Source organism: Colobus angolensis, unplaced genomic scaffold, assembly GCF_000951035.1.
Source record: "Colobus angolensis palliatus isolate OR3802 unplaced genomic scaffold, Cang.pa_1.0 Scaffold230, whole genome shotgun sequence".
NCBI classification, from domain to species: Eukaryota; Metazoa; Chordata; class Mammalia; order Primates; family Cercopithecidae; genus Colobus; species Colobus angolensis.
Genome location: NW_012115489.1, coordinates 1,161,289 through 1,187,753, shown reverse-complemented (window position 1 = coordinate 1,187,753; position 26,465 = coordinate 1,161,289). Strand labels below are relative to the sequence as shown.

General features: G+C 38.1%; 1 protein-coding gene across 1 annotated transcript in view; it reads right to left on the bottom strand.

Moving 5' to 3' along the window:
• Positions 1-26,465, bottom strand: part of SPEF2 (sperm flagellar 2) — a 190,303-nt gene that overhangs the window by 61,618 nt on the left and 102,220 nt on the right. The window contains exons 21-23 of the mRNA XM_011944343.1: positions 17,868-18,016; positions 10,124-10,251; positions 9,903-10,041 (exon numbers count right to left, since the gene is read on the bottom strand). Coding sequence (XP_011799733.1) covers positions 9,903-10,041; positions 10,124-10,251; positions 17,868-18,016 — 416 coding nt within the window. The remainder of the gene's footprint in view (positions 1-9,902; positions 10,042-10,123; positions 10,252-17,867; positions 18,017-26,465) is intronic.

Below are 26,465 nucleotides of genomic sequence, written 5' to 3'. Positions count from 1 at the left end.
TAATTAAACATGAGGCCAAAGTACATAAGAAAGCGGCAGCCCTTTATTGCAAATACGCACACTCTTGGGCGAGGTTCTCTGGTCCTCAGGTGCAGGGGGGCCAGGGAAGTCGCGCCAGTGCTCTCCGGTGAGGTTCCCCGGTCCACAAATGCGGGACCGAAGAAGTCACGCCGGATTCTGCCGGCAGCAGACTTTTATGCATTGGTACTGGAAGGGGAAGGGCAGTGGGCGGGATAAGGGTGTGATAGGGGCATCTCCATAGGCATGGCCGGGTAAGTTTCGATCTCTTCGGATTGACATCACCTGGCGCATGCTCGGTTGATCTGCATCTTCCCAGGCGCAGGCTGCATTTTTCCGGGCGTGGGTAAGTTGGTGATGAAGAACCCGGAAACAACAGGTACTGCTCCATCTTGTTCACCTTCCTCCATCTTGTCCCTTCTCCCTCACCCAAACATTTGCGTCATTGTGTCATTTATGATTTTTTTCATCAGTGTTTTGTAGTTTTCCTTGTAGAGGTCTTTTGACTCCTTGGTTAGGCATATTCCTAAGTATTTCATTTTTTTTTTTTGCAGCTATTGTAAAAGGGGTTGAGTTCTTGATTTGATCCTCTGCTTGGCTGCTGTTGGTGTATAGAAGAACTACTGATTTGTGTACATTAATCTTGTATCCAGAAACTTTGCCGAATTCTTTTATTAGTTCTAGGAGCTTTCTGGAGGAGTCTTTAGGGTTTTCAAGGTAAACGATCATATCATCGGCAAACGAACAGTTTGACTTCCTCTTTACTGAATTCAATGCGTTTTATTTTTTTCTCTAGTCTGACTGCTCTGGCTAGGACCTCCAGTATTATGTTGAAGAGGAAAGGTGAGAGTGGGCATACTTGTCTTGTTTCAGTTTTCAGAGGAAATGCTTTCAACTTTTCCCCATTCAGTATTATGTTGGCTGTGGGTTTGTCATAGATGGCTTTTATTACATTGAGGTATGTCCCTTGTATGCCAATTTTTGCTGAGAGTTTTAATCATAAAGGCATTCTGGATTTGCTTTTTCTGCATCTGTTGAGATGATCACATGATTTTTATTTTTAATTCTGTTTATGTGGTGTATCACATTTATTGACTTGTGTATGTTAAACCATCCCTGCATCTCTGGTATAAAAACCACTTGATCATGGTGGATTATCTTTTTGACATATTGTTGGATTTGGTTAGCTAGTGTTTTGTTAAGGATTTTTAGCATCTATGTTTATCAAGGATATCGGTCTGTAATTTCCTTTTTTGGTCGTCCTTTGCTGGTTTTGGTATTAGGGTAATGCTGGCTTCATAGAATGAATTAGAGAGGGTTCCTTCTTTCTCTATATTGTGAAGTAGTATCAAAAGGATTGGTATCAACTCTTCTTTGAATGTCTAGTAGAATTTTACTGTGAATCCATCTGGTCCTGGACTTTTTTATGTTGGTAATTTTTAAATTACCATTTCAATCTTGCTGCTTGTTATTGGTCAGTTCAGGGTATCTAATTCTTCTTGATTTAAGCTAGGAAAGTTGTATTTTTCCAGGAATATATCCATCTCTTCTAGGTTTTCAGGTTTATGTGTGTAAAAGCGTTCACAGTAGCCTTGAATGATCTTTTGTATTTCACTGAGGTCAGTTGTAGTATCTCCTGTTTTGTTTCTTAGTGAGGTTATTTGGATTTTCTCTCTTCTTTTCTTGGTTGGTCTTGAGAATGGCCTATCAATTTTATTTTCAAAGAACCAGCTTTTTGATTCATTTGTCTTTTGTATTGTTGTTGTTGTTGTTCCAATTTTATTTAGCTCTGCTCTGATGTTGTTTTTTTCCTTTCTTCTGCTGGGTTTGAGTTTGGTTTGTTCTTGTTTTTCTAGTTCCTTGAGGTGTGACCTTAGAATGTCAGTTTGTGCTCTTTCAATCTTTTTGATGTAGGCATTTAGGGCTATGAACTTTCCTCTTAGCACCACATTTGCTGTATCCGAGGTTTTGATAGGTTGTGTCATTGTCATTCAGTTTGAAGAATTTTTTAATTTCCATCTTGATTTCGTTTTTGATCCAATGCTCATTCAGGAGCAGGTTATTTAATTTCCATGTATTTGCATAGTTTTGAAGATTTCTTTTGGAGTTGATTTCCAGTTTTATTTCATTGTAGTCTAAGAGAGTGCTTGATATAATTTCAATTTTCTTAAATTTATTGAGGCTCATTTCATTTCCTATCATACGGTCTATCTTGGAGAAAGTTCTATGCTCTGTTGAACAGAATGTGTATTTTGCGGTTGTTGGGTGAAATGTTCATATATATCTGTTAAGTCCATTTGTTCCAAGGAATAGTTTAAATCCATTGTTTCTTTGTTGATTTTCTATCTTGATTACCTGTCTAGTGCTGTCAGTGGAATATTATTGTCCCCCACTATTATTGCGTTGCTGTGTGTCTCATTTCTTAGGTCTATTAGTGATTGTTTTATAAATTTGGGAGCTCCAGTGTTAGGTGCATACATGTTTAGGATTGTGATATTTTCCTGTTGCACAAGGTCTTTTACCATTATAAAATGTCCCTCTTTGTCTCTTTTAACTGCTGTTGCTTTACAGTTTGTTTTGTCTGATATAAGAATAGCTATGCCTGCTCACTTTTTGTGTCCATTTGCATGAAATGCCTCTTTCCACCCCTTTACTTTAAGTTTATGTGAGTCCTTATGTATTAGTGAGTCTACTGATGGCAGCAGATACTTGGTTGGTGAGCTCTTACCCATTCTGCAGTTCTGTATCTTTTAAGTGGAGCCTTTAGGCCATTTACATTCAATGTTAGTATTGAAATGTGAGGTGCCATTGCATTCATCATGCTCTTTGTTGCCTGTGTACTTTTGGTTTTTTTGTTTGTTTTGACTTTTTAACTTGTATTTTTGTTTTATAGGTCCTGTGTGATTTATGCATTAAAGAGGTTCTGTTTTGATGTGTTTCCAGGATTTGTTTCAAGATTTAGAGCTTCTTTTAGCAGTTCTTGTAGTGGTGACTTGGTAATGGCAAATTCTCTGAGCATTTGTTTGGTTGAGAAAGACTATGTCTTTCCTTCATATACGATGCTTAGTTTTGCTTGATACAAAATTATTGGCTGATAATTGTTTTGTTTGAGGAGGCTGAAGATAGGGCCCCAATCCCTTCTAGCTTGTAGGGTTTCTGCTGAGAAATCTGCTGTTAATTCGATAGGTTTTCCTTTATAAGTTACCTGGTGCTTCTGTCTCACAGCTCTGAAGATTCCTTCCTTTGTCTTAACTTTGGATAACCTGATGACAATGTGCCTAGGCGATGATTCTTTTGTGATAAATTTCCCAGGTGTTCTTTGTACTTCTTGTGTTTGAATGTCTAGGTCTCTAGCAAGGCTGGGGAAGTTTTCCTCAATTATTCCTCTAAATATGTTTTCCAAGCTTTTATGATTCTCTTCTTCCTCAGGAACACCAATTATTGTTAGGTTTGGTCACTTAGCATAATCCCAGACTTCTTGGAGGCTTTACTCATATTTTCTTTTTCTTTTATCATTGTCTTTGTTGGACTGGGTTAATTTGAGGACCTTGTCTTTGAGCTCTGAATTTCTTTCTTCTACCTGTTCAATTCTATTGCTGAGACTTTCCAGAGCATTTCAGGTTTCTAAAAGTGTGTACAAAGTTTCCTGAATTTTTGTTTGTTTTTTCTTTCAGCTACCTATTTCCTTGAATATTTCTCCCTTCACTCCTTGTATTGTTTTTTGGATTTCCTTGCATTTGGCTTTGCCTTTCTCTGGTGCCTCCCTGATTAGCTTAATAACTAATCTCCTGCATTTTTTTTTCAGATAAATCAGGGATTTCTTGGTTTGGATCCATTGCTGGTGAACTAGTGTGATTTTTTTCGGGGTGTTAAAGAGCCTTGTTTTGTCATATTACCAGGGCTGATTTTTTGGTTCCTTCTCATTTGGGTAGGCTCTGCAGAGGAAAGGTCTAGGACTGAAGGCTCTTGTTCAGATTCTTTTGTCCCACAAGATGTTCCCTTGATGTAATACTCTCCTGCTTTTCCTATGGATGTGGTTTTCTTTGAGCCAAACTGCAGTGACTGTTGTCTCTCTTGTGGGTGTGGCCATCCAGTAAGTCTACCCTGCTCCGGGTTGGCACTGGGGGTTGTCTGCACAGAGTCCTGTGATGTGAATTGTCTGTGGGTCTCCCAGCCATGGATACCAGTGCCTGTTCTGGTGGAGGTGGTGGGGGAGTGCAATGGACTCCATGAGGGTTCTTAACCTTGATGGTTTAATGATCTATTTTTGTGCTGGTTGGCGTCCTGCCAGGAGGTGGTGCTTTCCAGAGAACATCAGCTATAGTAGTGTGGAGAGGGACCAGCAGTGGGCGGGGCCCAAGAACTCCCAAGATTATATGCCCTTTGTCTTCTGCTACCAGGGTGGCTAGGGAAGGACCATCAGGTGCGGGCAGGGTTAAGCATATCTGAGCTCAGACTCTCCTTGGGTAGGTTTTGCTGCAGCTGCTGTCGGGGATGGGGGTGAGATTCCCAGGTCACTGGACTTCTGTACCTAGGAGGATTATGGCTGCCTCTGCTGAGTCATGTAGATTGTCAGGGAAGTGGGGGAAAGCCGGCAGTCACAGCCTCATGCAGCTTCCATGCAAACCGAAGGGCCGGTCTCACTCCCACCGGGCCTCTGCCAACAGCCCCGAGTCTGTTTCCAGGCAGTGGGTGAGATGGGCTTGAGAACTTGTTCAAGGATACCCACCTCCCAGCTGTGAAACAAAAGGGCTTGGGTCATCCCCCACCTGTGGAGTCTGCACACCGGACGTGCACCCTCCCCCGAGCTCTGGCCAGGAGGCTTCTTGCCCAGTTCAAATTGTTACAAGGTTCAGCTACACATGTCCTTCTCCCTGTGGAGTTTTACCCCCTTGCTCCTTTGGCCACCCTCCCGATGGAACCCTGTGGTGCCAGGTGGGAATGGGCTGCTTGGGCACCCAGCGAGCTCCCAGTGCCTTTCTGCTACTTCCTCTACTCTGTATTTCACTCAGCTCTCGAAATTGACTCAGCTCCAGGTAAGGTTAGAAACTTCTGCAAACAGACTTTCAGTTTCTCCAGTGAGGGTGTGCTCAGGAGAGGAGGGTCTCCCTTCCCACTTATGCAGTTGGGGCACTCATAGTATTTGGCATGTCTCCCAAGTCCCGCAGGAGCAGTCTGCCTCCTTCAGAGGGTCTGTGGGTCCTCTCGAGATTGCTGGTTTGTTCTTCCAGTTGATCTGGAGCTAAAATTCACAGTGCAAGCCTCCATACACTGCTCTGTCCAGAGTTGTAATCTAGTCCTGCCTCGTATCTGCCATGATGATCCAGTTTTTTTTGTTTGTTTATTTTTGGTTTTTTTTAGGCAGAGTCTCACTCTGTTGCCCAGGCTGGAATGTGCTGTGAGCGTGATCTTGGCTCACTGAAGCCTCCACCTCCCAGGTTCATGCAATTCTCCTCTTTATATATTTTTTAAAGAAAAGAGGGGACACAGCAGAGGAAAAAGCACAAAAGCAGGGCAACCTTGATTCTAGTTCTTTTTCTCCCACAGACTCAGTGTGAAACCTTTGCAAGTAACATCATGTCTGTGGCTCAGTTTTGTAATGGACAAAATGAGAACAATGCAACTGCAGAACCTCTCTATTAATTTAATAGGATTGGAATGAAATAATTGAAGAACAAGGAATATTACCAGGGATAAAAAGGGATTAAAGCAATGAGTTTTTGTTATGAACTTGCCCAGAGGCATTTCTGGTTTTCACATTTTATTTAGCAAGAATTAGGGAATTACTAAATACATAAATCAGAGATGTATTTAAGAGAGATTCATAACTATTAATTGAGAAGATCATGCAGACTAAATCATTAAAAACTTCTATTCTTACAAAAGGTGTAAAGACTTTCCACTGGGTAAAAACCCACATTCAACTTATGTGGTGCTTACTAGAGATACATAAAACAAAATGACACAAAAAGGTCAGTGTGGAAACTTATATGACCACATACAAATTAAAAATAAAGCAAGGTTTATGGTATTTATATAAGATAGCAGTCAAATTTAAGACAAAAACACTTTGGACACAAAGATTTTATACCATAATGAGGAACAGGGCAACTTGGGCACAGAATCCCAACACTACTGCTTACTATGCTGGCTACTTTACCATATTTGTTCATCTATAAAATGGGAGTATTACTAGTTCCTGCCTCAGAGGGTGATTATGGGGATGAAAAAGACAGTGCCAGAACATAGTGCATGCTCAGCATTTAGTTATTACTGTTGCTGCCTTAAAATTGATGAAAATCAAAAACCATAGCAAGGAAAATGGATAGAAATGTAATAGTCACAGGAGTTTTTCACTTACTTTCACCAGTTTTTACAAGATCATGTAGCTATAAAAATGTCAAAAAAGAAAAAAAAAAAAGGAATAGAGTGCTTATTTCAATCAGAATTACCTGTACCCTTTTAAAAACAAATGTGATACAAGGATTTATACTAAATCTAATTAGTTTGGTCATAAGGAATGAAACAAAGGCAGGTTTAGCTTTTTTTTTTTTTAACTTGACTTCAGAAGTTTCTCTACTGTATACTGTCGCTGAAGATCCACTGCTAAAAATGTTATAATGTCTTTGATAAGGTTGATTTGGCCAAAATTTACTGAACCTTCCAAGTAGAAATTATGTATGTTGTTCTCTAGTATCCATGGATCATTTCTAATATCCAAATTTCTAATCAAATTTATTTTTCTTCCCTTGACCATTCTTTCTAGAGGTTTCTCTGCCTTTATTGCCTGGATTGAATTTTAAGTTTAATATGCTTTATTTGCCAAAATTTAAATTTAAATTTAATGCCAAGTTTTTAAGAATTATCCTCATTAATTCCTTTCTCCTTTCCTCAGCTTTATTTTCTAGCTTCTTTTTGAAGTTATATTTATTTCTATTCTTCCATGCCTGATAATAAGTGAAGAAAAATAAAAGTGACTATTTCCACCATATCTAACCATGTAGCTAAATATCCACATATATATATATATATATAATGTAAGTCTATGTTAATATATTTTAGAGTCTTCTCACATCATTGGAATAACTTTCTGAAAAAAAGTTAAATGAGATTCCTATCGAAGTAACATAATATTTTAAATATTTAAAAGTAAAATAAAGAACTATAAAAGTATTAAAAATTGTGTTACATTTCTATATAATCTTGGGGTGAAGTATTTTTTAATTGATCACAAAAAAGCTATAAAGGAAATTTCCTTATTTATCTATATAAACTTAGAAAACCTTCTGCATATTAAAACTCACTTCAAACATCAAACTGGGAATATATATGTATTATATGATCAACAGATGGCTTATTTCCTTAATACATAAAAAGATCTTAGAAGTCAGTAAGAAACAGAGCATGCTCCATCAGAAAAAGGGGCAGAAATCACAAGCATATTTCAGCAGGAGGAAAATAAATGGCCATTAAACTCAGGAGAAAATGGTCAACTTCAATTGTAAATTGAAGAAAAAATGAACATTACAGGAATATATTCATATTTTTACTCATTAAATTGGCAAAGATTAACAAAAAAGAATCTAATATTTGATATAAATCTAATAATTTAGATTTAAAATGTTTGTATAATTGAAAATATACAAATCTGATATTTGCATAATCTATTAGTTGGCATAAAATTTACAAGTTCTTACTGTGTAAATTTTTCAAATTGTAAATTTTTAATATATTTTAAAAACCTTAAAAATAAGCATAATCTTAAACAATTTTCACTTAAAAAAGTTTGCCCATGGAAATAATTAAGGATGTGGTCAATAGTTAGCTGGATGAAATTTTACTGTAAAATTCTCTGTAATAAAACGTTGGTATTCAAGAAATTGTTAATAAGATGGTGACTAAACATAGAAATCTGTAAAATAAATTATATAGTCCACTAGTCATATCTTTTAGTCATAAAAATGGTGTTGTAGATGAATGTTTATTGAAAAAGAAAACATGTTCTATTGATTTAAAAAGAATGTTACAAAACAATACATATTTTGCTATCAAATTTTTGTAAAAACTATCTGGAAAGACATGCAGATGTGCACCAAGGTAGCAACCACCATTGACTATTAGGGATTTGTCATTTAAAATTTTGCTTCTTATTATCTAATTTATCTACAATAAACGTATGTTGCATTTGGAATTAGGAAAAAGGAAATCCCAAATAAGATATTTTAAATTTCCAAATCTTCTCATTCTCTGCCAACAATCACCTGACTAACATGGAGAAGAAGTATGCAGGAAGGCTGGCTTTATGAATAGGTAGGAAAAAAGAAAACAGAAAAAAAATTGTAGGGTTTATAAAGATATTAATTACTCTTTGAAGAGTGTCAACGAATAGGCAAAATACTTTGATTTTACCAGGATACTTGAATACCTGTTGGGATAAACCCTTCAACACCCACCCTATCACCCAAGCCACAACAACGCCTTGCTTCCATTGCAAAAGCTTCCCATCTGGTCTTCCAACGTGTCTTCCTGCTGTTTTTACTCTACTGTAGACTCTTAAAACCAGAGAGCAATGCTTCCCATTCTCACTCAGATCAATAGCAATATTCTTGTAATAACCTCCAAGGTCTTAGGTAATCTGGTTACCTAACAATCTCTCTGACCCTATCATCAGTCAACTGTTGCCTAGCTCACTCTGCTCCAGACACACCAGCCTCCTTGCTGTTCTTCAAACACATCAAGTGTCCTCCCCCTTCAGTGTCATCGCTCTTGCTTTTGTCTGTGCCTCACACACCCTTTCTCCAAATATTTACATGGCTTATCCAATCACTTCTGTCCTCAGTCTGTTCAAATGCCACCTTCTTAGTGAGATTTACCACAGCCACTGTTTACAAAATGGCACATCCAACTTTCTTTTCCCCTTGCCCTGCTTTCTTGTTCTCTACATAGCTCTTATGACTAAGGACACATTCATTATATGCTTATTTGTTTATTGTTTATTCTGTGTCTCCTGGACACAAGGATATAAACACCATGTGGTCACAGATTTATTTTGTCCACTGCTGAATCCCTAGCCTCTTTAATAGTGATAGGACCATAATAGATGCTCAATAAGTATTTATTGAGCAAATGAATGGGGTATGGGTTTGAGATTGGCAATGTTTTAATTACATAAATCAATATTTAGGTCACAATCAGTTCTGACTGTTAGTAATCTATACTTAAGGTAGTAGCAAGGTACTCTTCTGATGGGATAAGGGGGACTGTCAATTTAAAAGGAAAGATGAAGGGTAAGATAATGAAATTAGGTTTTTTGTACATTAAAGGCCCCTTTCTAAAGCATCAGGGTAATATAATTCATTCATGAGTTTACGAAAATCTGCTTGTCATTGTGCTTGCTGGAGCACTACCAGGAATTGTGCTTGCTAAAGATACAAAGACGTGTAGTATTTAGTACCAGCCCTTAAGAGATCTATTCAACAGAGGCAATTCTAGCTTTTCCATGTCATTCTCTCATTCCCCTTCTCCTTGCTATCAACCAAATGTGTAACTGTGCTCAAGGCAGGAATGTGATTAACACCAGGCATAAACACAGTTACATAGACTCACAAAGGGACTAAGGGACTAGAAATCTACAAGACAGATGCCAAGAATGCGCTTGTACTGCGGACTTTGGCCCTTCTTACCAGAAGTGTTGCTATGGTATTCTAATTCTAAACTCAAAGTACGGGAAAGCCACTACCTTGAAAGTTAGCTGGTTAATAGTTCAAACCATTTTCTTTCTCATCCTCATACCTCACAAAAGTGAGGAGCAAATGAGTTGGGGTTTTGCAGGACAAGATATGAAAGCCAGCTAACTCTGTCCCAATAGGTCACTATTTCCTTACATTCACTCGTTGGTGTAGTTCAGCCTTTGTTTCCTCATCATCCCACAGGTCATCAGGAAGGGAGTTGAAATCAGCTTGCCATTGAGCTACAAAATCTTGCTTGTGATCTGGACGCTTTAGAAACTCCTGGAAACTTGTTCTGTAGACATGAAGAGAATGAGATAAATTTTATATGTCATGCCTCTAAACTGTAAAATTCTAACTTTGGAAACTTTACTTACCTAATCTCATATAAGTAAGCAAGCACAGTATGCTGGTCTTCCCTCAGATGCCTGAGTACTGTTTTGATGGTGTTTATATAGGAATTTTCTATTAGTTCCCAGTAAGGTACTAAAAACGAAGGCATTTCCTGTTAAATTGTAAAGTATAGAAATTTTTACTTCAAAATGAAAGTTCTTCTGAATAATAGAGTCAAAGGAATAGTCCCAAGCAAAAAGGTCAAGATGCAACTGCAACTACCTAAAGCATTCCCTGTGAGACTTCTTGCTCCTCTTCTCTCCCACATGCCCCACTACAGCAAATTCATATTCCAAATAATCTTCCATGTCTCAGCCCAGATATTATTTATTCCAGAAATTGGGGGGCTGGGCACGGTGGCTCATGCCTGCAATCCCAGCACTTTGGGAGGCCAAGGTGGGCAGATCACCTAAGGTCAGGAGTTCTAGACTAGCCTAGCCAACATCATGAAAGCCTGTCTTTACTAAAAATACAAAAAAATAGCCAGGTGTGGTGCCATGTGCCAGTAATCCCAGCTACTTGGGAGGCAGAAGCAGGAGAATTGCTTGAACCTGAGAGGCAGAGCTTGCGGTGAGCTAAGATTGTGCCATTACACTCCAGCCTGGGCAACAAGAGTGAAATTCCATCTCAAAAAAATATTATTTATTCCAGAAATCCTTCCCAGATACAACAAGTCTGCAAGGTCACACACTGAGGTTCTGAGGTTCTCCCTTAGCATCCTGTACTTTTCCCATCATAACACTGATGCTGTTAATTGTAACATCATCATTTACTTGTCTGTACTCACCTCTAGAATGGCAGTCCTATAAAGCCAGAAACTGATTGTCTTGTTTACCATTATAAGAAGACTCTTCAAAAAGATTATGAAAAATGCACATTATGAAAAAACTATGCATGAATTTTGAAATTCAATATTTGAACACATCTGAATAGGATGTAGTTTCAGACACTGAAAAAGATGAGATATCAGCTTGAAAAAAGCCCCTATCTGAGCAACATGAATTCTGCAAAAATTGAAAGAAGAACAAACATCAAATTGCTGGTGAAGCTTGGGAGGAAGAATGGTGAAATCATTGATGCTTTATAAAAAGTTTATGGGCACAATGTTCCAAAGAAATTAGCAATTTACTAACTGATCTTAAGAAGGTGAGATAATGTTGAAGATGAAGACTGTAGCAGTAGACCAATTCATATCAATATTCAAAGAAAAAATTAACTTTTTGTGCCCTCACTGAAGAGGACCAATGATTAACAGCAGAACAATAGCCAACCCCACGGACATCTCAATTGGTTTAGCTTACACAACTCTGACTAAAAATAAAAGTAGAGGAAACTGTCCATTAGATGGATGTCAAAACCATTGTGCCCTGAATAGCGGTAGACAAGAGCAAAGCTTTCAATAGAAATTGTTAACAAGTGAGATCAAGATTCTAAAGCATTTCTTCAAAGAATTTATAATGAGAGATGACGTGTGGCTTTATCAGTATGATTCTGAAGACAAAGCACAATCAAAGCAATGGCTACCAAGAGATAGAAGTGGTCCAGCCAAAGTAAAAGCAGACTATATCAAGAGGAAAGGTCATGTCAACAGTTTATTTTTTATTTTTATTTTTTTTTATTTTTGGATGCTCGAGGCATTTTGTTTGTTAAATTTCTGAGGGGCCAAAGAAAAATAACATCTGCTTATTATGAGAGTATTTTGAGAAAGTTTGCTAAAGCTTTAGCAGAAAAACAACTGAGAAGCTTCATCAGAGAGTTCTTCTCCACCACAACAATTCTCCTGCTCATTCCCCTCATCAAACAAGAGCAATTTTGTAAAACACTTGATGGGAAATCATTAGGCATCCATGATATTGTTTGGCTCTGTGTCTCCACCCAAATCTCATCTCAAATTGTAATCCCCATAATCTCCATGTGTCAAGGGGAGGACCTGGTAGGAGGTGACTGGATCATGAGGTGGGTTTTCCCCATGCTGTTCTCATGATAGTGAGTTACTTCTCATGTGACATGATGATTTTATAAGTGTTTGACAGTTCCTCCTTCACACACACACATACACACTTTCACAATGTGCCTGCTTTCCTCTCTGCCATGATTGTAAGTTTCCCAAAGCTTCCCCAGCCATGTGGAACTGTGTGAGTCAATTAAAACTCTTTCTTTTATAAATGACCCAGTCTTGGGTATTTCTTTATAGCATTGTGAAAACAAACAAATACAATCCACCTTATATTTCTGATTTGGCTCCATCTGTCTTCTTTTTGCTTCCTAATCTTGAAATATCTGTAAAGGGTACCCATTTTTTTAAAACAAATAATGTAAAAAAGACTGCATTGACATGGTTCAACTCTCGGGACCCTCATTTCCTTAAGGATGGACCACACTGTTGGCATTATCTCCTATAAAAGTGTCTTAAACTTGAAGCTTATGTTGAGAAATAAGGCTTATTTTTAAATTTTTATCTTTTAATTCAATTTTTCCACAAGCTTTTTGAAGTCCTCTCATGCCATCTTTTCTTTAATTACCATAGTGTTTGGGACATAGTTGGCCCTCAAGGAATAGTTATTGAATGAATAAATTGAATCATCACAGGTGACATATTTTGTCTCAGTTAGGAAACTGCCTAGCATGAAGAACACCTAGTGTTCATGTCAGGGTGATGATGAGTTATTTCTCTGATTACATTTAGAAGGTTCTTTCATTCCTGTGAGCTTCATGAAAATCAGAAATTTTCTTTTATATTTTCTTTAATAATGCAAATAAACAATCAAAACCAAGAAATAATCTAAATTAATAAAGCTGAGGATCCATATTATATTTATTATATTTTTATTGGCTGTGCATTTATTTACTCAGGGAATTACACACGGAGACGTTAGAGGTCATCTGGGCTAATTTCCTCTCCAATCAAGAAATGCCAAATGCTAGAGATATATTATCTAATCTCCCTGTGGACCTCATGTATGCATCAAGCACAGAATTTCAAGGCAGCCTCCTTCAATGTTCACAACTCATGTTACCGGAAAACTTTTTCTTCTGTTGAGCAGAAATTCGTCTTTCTGTAATTTCCACTGAGTCCTTGCTATCCTCTTTGGAGAAGGACAGACTACATTCTCACTATTTTTCTTATAGCAGAGGCTGGCTTGAAGGAAGGCAATGGCATAGGGAAAGAGGAAGGAAGGGCAGAATCCGGGAACGGATTGTACTATGTGTACTATGTTTTTTCTTTTGCATACATTCCTATGATATGATTTAATTTATAATCAGGCACAGTAAAATATTAACAACTAGTAATAAAATAGAACAATTATGACAATATACTGTAAAAAAATTACGTGATTGAGGACTCTTTCTCTCTTTCTCTTACTCCCTGATCCACATATTCAGCCTTGCTCTCAAGGCTAGAGCAGGAATGGGTCCACTCAACAAGAGTTATTCTTGCTGTGCACGCTCCAAATGATCATCTTTATATTTTATTAGTGCTCAAAAGTAATGTGTTTAATAATTTGCTCTTAAATTACAACAATAATTAATGTATATATTATTGGTCTGTATGTTACTAAGTCCCACTGCCTTTTCTTAAGTATTTAGGCATTTGTCTGCATCTAGTTTTCTGGAATCCCCTGTACCCTCTGTGACTTCTGTGAGTCATGGATAATGTAATATGTGTAGGTTCTTCCAGCCCCTGAGATGTAATTTTTCTGGGGTCTGGGAACTTGAACTTTCATGATGTAATGAGGTGCTCAGAGCTGTACTTTCCAATTAAATAGTTTTCCCTTTGTTAGAGAACACAAAATCATAGTAGGAATTTAGTAACCAAGGCAGTATTCTCTGAAGTTTCAGAGACCCTCACTTTATATAGGCGTTGTCCAAGTTTCTGAAAGGAGCGTAGTAATTTGCTCACACAAGCAACAGATTCATCTTCAAGTACCACTGGTCAGGTCTTCTGCCTTTTTCCAATTTGACTTCCTCTCTGTCACATTTCTTTCCATAATGAGTTATGAAGCTAAAAGAAAATGTTCTAACTATCAACACTAAAAAATCCAATGAACCTTGCTAGAGGGAAGCCTCAATTATCTTTCTGTTCTCTGTGTAGGAAAATGAGCTTACAAAATCATTGTCACATATAAAGGCCTACAAAGATAAAGAATAACAGAGGGGTACTGGGCACCTAAAAAGTGTTTGTGGTGCTTGTCTGTTTCTTCCAGTTATAAAAATATTTCTTAACTGAATACAAATCAGTTCTAAATAAATATTCACTTCATGACTGATTCTGTATCTGCAATTTTGTGCTTCTTTTCTTAAAGAGGGCCCACCAAGTCTTTGGGACTCACAAAACCTTACTACTACCGTTAATTCATTTGACTTCATTTCTTTTCTCATTTAAGATGATTTCAGGTTACCCAAGTTGGGTTTCCATTTTCAGTCTTCTATTATCTTCTTAGACAATGTAACTACAAAATCTTTTTATTTTTGGCATTTTGGCAGAGACATCTACACATACCCTTGACTGTATTCTTTCAACATTTGAGTGCCTATGATGGGCTAGACACTAAGACACTCACTAAATTCCTATCCTTTTATAATTCTCTCAAATTTTTTGAGTACCTCCCCACTATTTCCCCTTTCCCCTGTAAAATGCCCTGGGATCACATTAGTTTCTTTGGTACATAATTGGGATTTTAAGCCAAATTTTTTTCTTATTTGAGCCCATCCACTTCTCTTAGAGCCTTATTCCCCTTTAAAGGCTGATTATGATTTCACTATAGGTTTGAAATATGCTTTTCTGATAACTAGGGCACATATTTCTTATGTTCTGCCAGATCCTTCCTTTACTATTACACCTCCTTTATTAGTACTTTCTCCTAAATTATTGATCATTTCCATTTATCTAACTATCCATATTTGTTGGTCAGTACTCAATTCGAAGCATAGACCCCTCTATATTTTGAATGTTGAAATTGTCAGCAAGGCCAGTAGAGAATTGATCAAAAGCTCTGCTTTAATCTGAGTTACACGTCTGGCAGTAGTCCTACGTCTGTTAGCCTCCTGAAGGACAGGTTTCCAAACCCAGCACACATGGCCCTGTGGACCCTGGGCCCAATTTCAGGGAGGAGTGTTGCTACAGGTTGGTTGAATGTGAGTGAGGGCACTAAGTGGGCCACATGGCCAGAGGCATGGCTGCCTCTTTCATGGAGTCCTGGCCTTGGGAGTCTGTTTTTGTGACTCCACAGGATGGAAGCAAAGACCTCTCACTCTAACTGCCTTCTGTGCTCTCTCTGCACCTTCCTTTGTGGCTGGCAAAGGGAAGAGATCCCAAGTTTTCCTCACATTTGGCTGCTACCTGAATGCTATATGGAAGCAGCCTCTCTTTTCAATCTCTCTCCCTCCATTTGTCTACTGAAGTAAGGTTGACCTGGGGCCCTGAGAAGGTCTGGAAACAGGGTTACCAGATAAAGTAAAGGATTCTCAGTTAAATTTGTTGTTTAACTGAAATCCAAGTTGAACTGGGCATCTGTCTTCCTCTTCCTTGCCAGGTGTATTAGTCCGTTTTCATGCAGCTGATAAAGACATACTTGAGACTGGGAAGAAAAAGAGGTTTAACTGGACTTCCAGTTCCACATGGCTGGGGAGGCCTCAGACTCATGGTGTGAGGTGAAAGACACTTCTTACATGGCAGCGGCAAGAGAAAATGAGGAAGAAGCAAAAGCGGAAACCCCTGTAGAGCCCATCAGATCTTGTCAGACTTGTTCACTATCATGAGAACAGCACGATAAAGACTGGCCCCTATGATTCAATGATCTCCCCCGAGTCTCTCCCACAACATGTAGGAATTCTGGGAGATACAATTCAAGTTGAGATTTGGGTAGGGACAAAGCCGAACCATATCAGCAGGTAAACTCGGCAGTTCACATGTGGAGAGTCCAGAGTGGAAAAGAACTAGACTGGGCCTGTTTTGCTGTAGCAAAATGTGTTTGCTACCTGACCTTACTTAGGAAATGAGAGGTGAGTGCTACACATCTTCCATGTCCCTCCACATCAGTTTCCTTCACTTTGCTTAGTGGCTGGGGAGGCTAATGTATGTAAGCTACTTCAGGAAACTCCCTGGCCCTCCATCTTCTTGGCCAGAGTATTTTTCTGCTCCTATTTGCGGGGTCACACTGCATCCCTCTGGGGAAGGCCACAGCTCCTGTCAGATGGCCCTCTAAGTGCAGAAGTTCTCTTGAGGCCCAAGGATCTACTCCCTTTCTGCACCTCCTCAGTCTAGGGGCCTTAGTGACCCCCAGCTGTCACTTGTTGGAGGGGAGGGAATAATCTTATCCTTGTAGGTTGCCATACTTATTGCCTACACATTTGTAAATAGTCTTTTATTCTACTCTTCTCAAACTGTCATGTTTTCCATTGAATCCTGAGTGCTAGAAGATCTACTTGGAGCTGGTGCCATATTTCAATGTTAATTTTGTTTTAAAAATATTCCCGCTTTTTATTTCTCTCTTGTCCTCTATAGATTTATTTCTTTCAAGGGCTTCAAGTTTTGGAGTTAAGGAATGAATTTAGGTGTTTTTGCCCCACACTCCCCATCACTTACGATATTGTATCATTTTAATTTTATCTCATTGCTAACACCCACTTCTATGTCTTGCTTCTATGGTAAGTTTTTTGAACCTACATATATATTAATATTAATATATATTAAAGTAGCTTCTGTTTGGCTGAGTGAGGTCAATTACATACCTCCATAATTACATCATTTAGTATTCTCAATTTTAAATATTTTCTGTTCTAATTTCACTCTCGGTGCTAATTAATCAATTAGAAACCTATCAAGTTACATACTCTGTACTGTGTTTGTGTTGAATACAGTGAATTATTCCATGTTCCTACCCTCGCCAAAGAGTTTATAATTTAATTGGGAGAGAAGACATATCCCTAGGAAAGCTCAATAACAACAGCAACACTACAATTGCTTCATTTCATAATTGGGTCTCAAATGCCTGGCACAGATGGTTGCTGCTGAGTTCATCAGAGTAAGAGATCATTGGGGACTGGAATGAGGGAGAAGGAGACCTTGTCTTTTAAAAAGCTCTTTGCCATTTAAAAAGTTTTAAAGGAAGGACCATTGTGTGGACTTTCTGAGAATTCATCTGTTAAAGCAACCAAAAATGGTAGATGGCAACCGGGCCTTGCGAGTTGAGCTGGGCAGAGCTTCCAGCGCTACCCTGGGACATCTCCTTGCCTTACACCAGCACACCCATTAACGTTCCCAGGTCAGATAGCTGTCTGTTCTTTAATGGGTTTAGTTAGCTTCAAAAATATTCTTCTACTTCTAAAAAGTCAAAGATTAAACTTCTTTTAAAAGCATTATGATGGGGGTATTAAAACATGAATAGAAGGCTAGAAATTTGCTGGATATGTGGTCTGGGGAAGTCATTCTTCCAGGAATCTGCATCTCTGTGTGTTCTTGAGAAGAAAATTGTTCCTCACAGAACCCATTTGTTCCCCCGATTTTAGCACTCAATAGTAGTTCAAAGCATGACTCAGAAACTCAAGTAGGAGAAAGGATGAGATATGGGTCATTGAGTAGTCTCTAAAAAAAATCTCAGCTTTTTGATGGGTAAATATATATTACCTGCTGTAAAAGACCTTCAGGATGTTGTAAATGACAGCATGAATCTTACTCTATGCAGGAGAAAGAATGAATTCTACCAGCTTGATTCTAAATGGCCATACCTCAGGAACTGGTTCATTCACATAGACCCATTCTTCTGATCCTGGCTTAGGTGGCTGCAGCACTATTGCAACAGGTGATGTGTCTGTAGAGTCAGCAGGTGATTTCTTTACTGGTACTTTGCCTCCTGATGATTTTCCTTTAGGAGAACCTTAAACATGCATATCAAATTATTCCAATACAAGTAAATGAATGGGACAGAATTCTGGTGGATGAATACATCTAAAATTGCCATAGACTTCAGGTGATTCATTAACTACTTTTTAAGCTTTTTTTTTTTGGAGACAGAGTCTTGCTCTGTCACCCGGGCTGGAGTGCAGTGGCCGGATCTCAGCTCACTGCAAGCTCCGCCTCCCGAGTTTACGCCATTCTCCTGCCTCAGCCTCCCGAGTAGCTGGGACTACAGACGCCTGCCACTTCACCCGGCTAGTTTTTTTTTTTGTATTTTTTAGTAGAGACGGGGTTTCACCATGTTAGCCAGGATGGTCTCGATCTCCTGACCTCGTGATTCGCCCGTCTCGGCCTCCCAAAGTGCTGGGATTACAGGCTTGAGCCACCGCGCCCGGCCCTTTTTAAGCTTTTTTGAGGAGTCTTACAAAAAATTCTTATTCTCCACAGCCCCCAAATTAACCAATAATATTAATAATAGTAAATGTCTTAAAGCAATCCAACCTATCTAAGTGGCTAATATATTTGATATTTTATTTTCATCTCTGTTCTTGCTTTCATAATGAACATGTGACTTTTATAAAGTTTAGACTCTAGAACAAAGTGTATTTCACTTACTATTTCAAACACTGGCAAATTAAACTGTCCACGCTGAATGAGAAAGAAGGTAGCTAGAACATGACTGGTGCTCTTGGTATCCCTTGGAGACCAGGTAAGAGGGCAGAGAGAAAGGAGGATATTAAGAGTCAGCTGGAGTAGGTGAGTGATGCAGGGGAGGAGAAGAGGAGCTGGTGTAGCCCCTGAATATTCTCTGCACATGACACAGGGTTTCTGTGGAGAAACTATATTTCTTGCTACAGTTAGGGAATAAAGATGAAGGTAGTTGCTGTGCCATAAGCCTGGCAGAATCAAGCCATGAGAGAGAAAGGAAAAGAAAGGGAAGGAAAGGAAGGGGAGGTGAGGGCAGGAAAGCGGGGGATGCTCGGGAAGAAAACAAGAAAGAGGAGGTCTAATTTTCAATTCAGAATCCGAAAAGGACATTCACTTCACTTTCCCTAATGGCATCAAGAGGGGAATCTAGATCTGTTAAGTGGTACCCTATGGTATTGAACAACTTTGGTCCTTAACTCAGAGAGCACTAATATTCCCAGAAAAGATCAAGTTATTACAGTTTGGAAATTCACTCCATTTAAAATTCCACTTACCTTTAGATTAATTATTGAAATTTTTAGATGCAGTTTACAGATACCTGTAGAACTAGGAGCACTTTCTTCCTCCAAAATGTATTTCTTTAATGAGTATTATTTAATGATAATGCTGTTTAGAAAAACAAATACATCTTCCACTTTTATGTTAGTTAAAAATAAGTGGATTATAAGTAGAGGAGAAATTGTTAATTATATCTTGTGGGCAGTTTAGGTGATCTCTACTTATATATTTAAAAACAGTATCTATTATCTGTAGATCTGAAGTTATATCTGAATTATATAAAATTTAGAAAAATTTAAGATAGTCTTTGTTTAGGCAGTAACTGACAATTTTCACAATTTGCTGTATTTTTCTATATAATGATTTTCCTTTGACCTGAATCTCTGGTGAAGTACAAATGATAACTCTATGACCAATTTAAAATAAATTTCTCTAAGCAAAATTCCTAAGAAGAATAATTTTGTAATGATAAATTAGAGACTGGAATGAATTTCTTTTTCTTTTCTTAAACATCATGATCATCCAGTGAAAACTGAGAGAGTCAGGGAATATTTCTGGACTATTGTGCTTTGATTCTATACAACTTTTGTGTAACTTTTCGCAATGAAAATGCTGAAGGGCAAAATATTTGAACAAATAAAAATGTATCTGTGCGTTAGTGAATATTCACTTTTGAACAAAATCTTTACCAGCATCTTAAATGTAACAAGCAGCATTACTTTTAAAGTATCCTCCATGCAACCATATGAAGGCTTCATTTTCTAATAAGATGTTTGCTTTCACTTGTAAGTTGGATCATTGAGTCCTCAGTATAACTATTCCTCATGCTCATGGATGAAAGGTTTGGAAAATAATCTATGGATTAGCATATGGTAAAGGTACATATTACCAATTTTTTTGTTGTTAAGAACCTGATAGTATCACACAGAAACCCACGGCACTACAATGAGTATAAATAAAAATAAAATGCAGTAAAAAGAGAAATTCAATTTTAGAACACTGGATTTTAAAAATCAATGTTATAAATAAAGAAACAATCAAAGACAAAGTGACAGATCAGTAGGTTTGAGCAAAGAGATAATAATAGGAACTCAGTGAAGGTCTGAGTAATTAAAAGTCAAGAGCTGGAACCAAAATTTCCAACTAAGAAAGTAAATAGTTAATTCTAAGATAAGAGGATCAATTGATGAGAGGGCATTAGGAAAACCAAATACTTTCAAATTAAATTGGCCTTCCTCAGGGATGTGAAAGGATTGGGAGGTGAGAATTGTAGGAGGGAGGAAAAGATAGGGAAAGTCCGCTTTATGTGTTTTTTTGTTGTTGTTGTTTTCTTTTAAGAAAGGCATTATTTTTACTTCTCTGTTGCAAAATATGTCCTCTAGGACTTAATTTAATTAACAGCTTCACTAGATAGAAACCAGATCAATTAACAGTGATGGCTTTCTTATTGCCTTGGGGGTCAACCATGTTCAGCAAAAACCATCTTTTTGTTAACAGTGCTAATGGCTGCCTGGGCTGCCAACAATGGCAATCAAAGTGGAGATTTAGAGTGTATTAGATAAGATGAAAATTTTAGCTCAGAAATGGACCAGACTGAAGCAACATGACCAGGAAGAGAAGAGGTCCAGTGTTAAGCAAGGAGCCAGAGACTGAGCATGTGTTCTCAGAACTCACTGTTGAAAAACTATTCTGAAAAAGCTCATGGAGGGAAAGCTTTCTCTGCTTACTGTCCCAAAATTTATGCTGTTACTCTGTGTAGAGCTGGAGATACAGAATGTGGACGACTATAAAGTAATTAGACTGCTTATCCAGGGTTGCTTATAAAACCTAATTTTAGCATCTTTATAATCAGTGACAAGAGGGAACTCTCCAGGTCCGCTTTGCAAAGGATTCCCCTTTCTGCCCACTGTCTTTAGTAACTTGGTCTGGGGCCAATAATAATAGTCCATATTTATTTACAGTTTATTCTAGGCCAGACCCTGTACTATTTACTTTCTTGCACATCTACTTATTCTTTATAATAGCCACATGAGTAGATACCTCTATTACTCCATTTCACAGATGAGGAAATTGAGGCATATTAAGGTACAGTAACTTGCCAGAAGTAACCCATATATGGTAAATGGCAGAGCTAGAATTTCAGTCTAGGCAGGGTGGCTATAGACTGCATGCTTTTGATTGTCACACCTCATTGCCTTTTAGTGTCTATTGATGTATTTCATATTGATAAATGTTCTTTTGATTCATACTTAGAAGTTTGCACACTCAGAGAAGTTCTTACACTACTATTTACTTGGCTCGTTGATTTTAAGATTATTTTATTTATTTTGCATACCAATTTTCTTTTTGGTAAATTTCTGGTAAAATTTTTTAAACTACAGTCTGATAAACAGATTCATTAAAAGACTCGTACTTAAGAGCATAAATAGTATTTATTTGATTTATTTAAACAATTGTAACATCATTGAGGCAAAATCCAGGGAAGTTATGAGCAATTTAGTGTGCAAATTAATGTGGGAGGGTGGATAATATTCTCCAAAGAGTGAAGAGGCTCTTTTTTGTTTTCTCCTCATAGGTTAACAGTTCTTAACAAAACACTTCTTTATTCATTTTGACTGTCAATTTCCTCATCTTTGACATGGTAAAATAATAATTTCTACTTCATAGATGATTGTGAGAACTTAATGACATTGTATATGTAAATTATCTTGTGTAGTGCCTGGTGTATAAAAGGTACTCTATAAGAGGTAGTTTGTTATTATGCTTATACATTGTATTATAAAAGATGACTATGGCTGAATTTCACTACCAGAACCGTGATCAATCATAAATTGCCAGCTTTTGTATGCGTGGCATCAACCTTCCAATGAAACCCAATGTATTTTGCATTTGCTATAAATCTATGATGACCTTGCATATTTTGCCACATATTGACATATTGTCCTCTGTTAAAGGTCTCAGGTGATAAAAATCTATTTTAGAAATTAATCCTGTTAAAACTTAAACGCATCATACTTCCTTCATCACCTTGTTTGTCAGGTTGTTCTGATTAATGAGTCATCACAATAAGCATTGTGTCTTTGAGCTGAATGTGCTAATTTCCTCATTTAAGGGCTTCGGATTTTTATTTGAATTTCAACAGCATTATTATAAACATGTTTTTTCATTGCAATCTAACTTCAATATTTGAAGGAAGAGGTATATTATAAATAATACACCAGAAATCATTGAATGTTTCTGATTTTCCAGTGGCTGCAATAGAGCAGTAAGCCTTGGGCTCCAGTAAAGTAGTTCTCAAATGTTAATGATCATCAGAATCCTCTAGTGGGCTTGTTAAAACACAAAACTGCTAGGCGCCACTCCTGGAGTTTCAGATTTAGTATCTATATTTCTAACAATTTTCCAGGTTATGCAGATGCAGATACTGCTGGTCCCAAAACCATACTTTAAGAGTCTCTGCTCTCATAGATGATCTAGCTATTTCAATTTCCTTTCACTTTTGTCTTTTTTCCTCTGTTCTTCCAGATCCTTCAAATTAAATGGCATTAATGAGACAGCCAGGTGGGAGGGGATCCCTGAACCAGCCTGCTTACTGGGGCGGAGACTTGGGAAGTTCATGGCATCTGTGGTGGGGAGGAGCCTGGCCCCTCTTTTTCCTGTGTGGAATCTGGGATTCAAACTGCCAGGCAGGAGGTGCTCTAGCAGAGGGACTCTGGCCTTGCAATATAGTTCCTGTTTCCCCCTTTTTCTGTTTTAACCCAGTAAAACCTTGCTTTACTCACCCTTTAAACCATCTGTGAGCCTAAATTTTCATGGTTGTGGGCAGACAAGAACCCCATCTTTAGCTGAACTAAGGAAAAGTCTTGCAACATTTTTGGCACCCAACGTGGGACTTGAGAAGCAGTGAGTGGAATGGGGACTCAAAACCGCTCACTGTTGCTTCTAAGCCTTTTCATCCTTGGACTTCTGAGGGTGGGGGAAACCAAGCCCCCAACCCCCATGAATCCCAGGTCTTTTCATGGCCTTTTCCTTCTTTTTACTGGATAGATGGGTGAATATCAGCTCCCTGATGCTCCCTGCCCCATGCCAGGGCTGGGACACATGGTCCCAGGGTCCTGACCAGCTGGATGGCTGGTTTCCAGCCACAAGCCACCACAGTCTTCCCTTTCTCCAGCCAAAGGGTTTTACTCCATTGGACAGTAATTGAACGCATCACCCTGGTGGAGGAACAACTTGCATAAGAGTAAGAGGCTCTTTCCTAGACATTTTTAAACTGTTTTTTTTTTCTTTCCTCTTCTCCATCCTGTCAGCAGTCAACCTTTAAAGTTTTCACCCACCTTTACTAGGCCAGGCCCCTCAACTAATACTGTTCATATTTTCTGTAAAGTTTTAATTCTGCAAAAAGGATTTGTTGGGCTAGTCTTGGGCTGGGGCTAGTCTTGGGCTGTGGCCAATCTGGTGTGCTTTGCATGTCTGTATGGTTTGTGCTGAAAGCCTCCATCTTGCTTTACATCCTGGGGGCATAACCACTTGGCAAGGCTTTGTTTAGCAATACTGCATTAGGGGATGAGCCCTCTCTGGTTCAATGTCTGCATGTTTTCCTATCTCTGTCTCTTAAAGGACCCCATCCAGCAACTGGATTTTCTTCTGCCTGTCTATGTATGTACTGTGTGTGATGTCTGTGAAAAGGGCTCTAATTAATTTGACCTAAAGAAAGACAAGCACTTGGATGAAATACATTTTTTAAGGGAAGTTAAAAGCTGTGGTACCTTTCAGTTCACGTGACTTTAATCTTTAAGAAGTAAACACAGCCTGAAAGACTATTGGTAAAATCCAGGTCAGATGCAAGGTTTACTAAGTGTTTTAAGGTTACAAACTGCTTTTTGGGTTTTGAGAACTATTTGTTGACATGCGACTTCACAATTGGTAAGGTCTGGGCACATGTGGAACTAACCACACCCTTAATTAAGAAGGCAAACCTTGGCTACACTTAGCACACAATTAAAGCAACTCACCAAGCTTTACCTTAAAGTTAAAATTCATAGGAGTTAATTGAAACTATTAGAAATAGATTTACATGCAAGGTGTGTAAGAACAGTAAAATGTGTTTTTTAGTAAAAGGTTATAAGAAGGCATGGAAATGTAAAACTTTGCCTAGGGTTACAGGATTGTATTGAATTAAATTAGGAAAAAGCTGAAGGTTCAACGAAGTGGTACAATAATTATGGAAAGTAATCTTGCAGAAAAGGTTCTCTATTGAACATATTGACTAAATTCCAAAAAGGGTATTATACGGTTTTCCTGTAAATTGATCACTGAAATAAAAGCATAACAAGGTTTTCCTAAGGCATTAAACTGCTCTTTGGTAAAATTTGTAAAGGGATATAAAAGGTTTGTGCTTCTTTAAAATTTCTGAGTCATCACTTTGGCAAAATAAATAGTTTATGGCAATATGGAATTCTATTTAATAATATCAAGTGCTTTACACATATTTAAAAGGCTTCCCAAAATCAAACTTCGGTATCAAAATTATCTTCACTGGCACCTGGCTTTTTGAATACTTCAGAGGACCCCTGAAGTGTCCATAAAAGAGAGGTAAACAGGATTGTTTGACAGGTTTAGGTATGTCAGATTGCCAAAATGATGCTCAAGTTTCTTTAGGTTATATCTTGGTGAATAATGCTAATATATGTCCCAAAATTATATAAAATTTCTAAAGTTCTAATGTCTAAGTTTATGCTATCAACCATAATTAAGGTTGTTACATTAAGTTATTGAAAACCATGGAGAAAACCAAACTTCTTTGTCAATCATATTTCTAACTGTAACTACCCTGGACATTTTGCTATCCACAGACAATTGTCTTGTTTTAATCCTTTTCAAAGATGGTTTATAATGAGCGATAGAACTTTAACAGATGCTCTCAAACACAGGTTTCTGATAACTTTGGAGACTGTGACACTGGAATAAAAAAATGTACAGAACTCATGAACAGCTGAAATGTTCATAAATATCAAGTGAAGCAAGAACTAAATGGACTGAACTCAGAAAGCTGAAGCAACCTTTTTGACTTTTGCTTGGAATATTGCTGATCCTTATTTTGTTTCTCAGAGTCATGGAAACTTATTTTGAGCTATTTATGGCCTTTAATAATCAAGGAGTAAGCAAGGTATACTCCTGTGATCAAAATTTGGAGCATGTTTGTTTCTCTCTGCCTGGTTCCTCCAGAATTTAGAACCTATCTGTGAGTATTCTTATGGCAATATAGTTGTTTGCATCAGTGCAATAAAAATCCATTTTTCTTTTGCAACAGGACACAATTGGAGAAAGTGGTTATTTTACCAAGGCTTTGACTGGAAGGGTATGCTTCCCTTTAAGGAGTAAATCTCTACTTGCGGAGCCAATAAAAGCCCGGAGGGGAAACTGGCCTCATACCTTCATCTATGCAGTCCCTGTACAGGGTTCCTGACCTGTGGTCAGTAAAGAATATCACTTTCTGGCCGGGTGCGGTGGCTCACACTTGTAATCCCAGCACTTTGGGAGGTCGAGGTGGGTGGACCATAAGGTCAGTAGTTTGAGACCAGCCTGGCCAACACAGTGAAACCCTGTCTCTATTAAAAATACAAAAATTAGCTGGCTGTGGTGGCATGTGCCTGTAATCGCAGCTACTTGGGAGGCTGAGGCAGGAGAATCGCTTGAACCCAGGAGGCAGAGTTTGCAGTGAGTCAAGATTGCACTGCTGTATCCCAGCCTAGGCGACAGAGCTAGACTCAAAAAAAAAAAAAAAAAAAAAAAAAAAAAAAAAAAAAGTCAGTAATGCCACTTTCTAACAGGTTCAGGAGCTCCAAGTTTATCTTGGGACCATAAGAGAAGACGGCCACCCACCTCACAGGTATTTGAGGATACAAACTCATGGTTGGGCTTGGCTTTAAAAGGTCTCATGTGAGATTCCTTATGGAAGAGATTTTCATCAAAACCAATCCAAAAGGCCTATACAGAAATAATTATTATTGGTGCACTTTATGCAAATAATCAGGCCAAGTATAAGACTAAAATCTATTTTGCAAACCATTCAGTCCTGTGATGACTTTTTAACAAAAATGAGGACGGGAGAGAGAGAAATCATGTTTCAAAAATTATACATTTGTCGTTAAATTCAAAAGTCATTAGCTGTTTTTAAGTTTTCACCTACATTTTAGACTAACCCTGCTTACTCCTGTGAA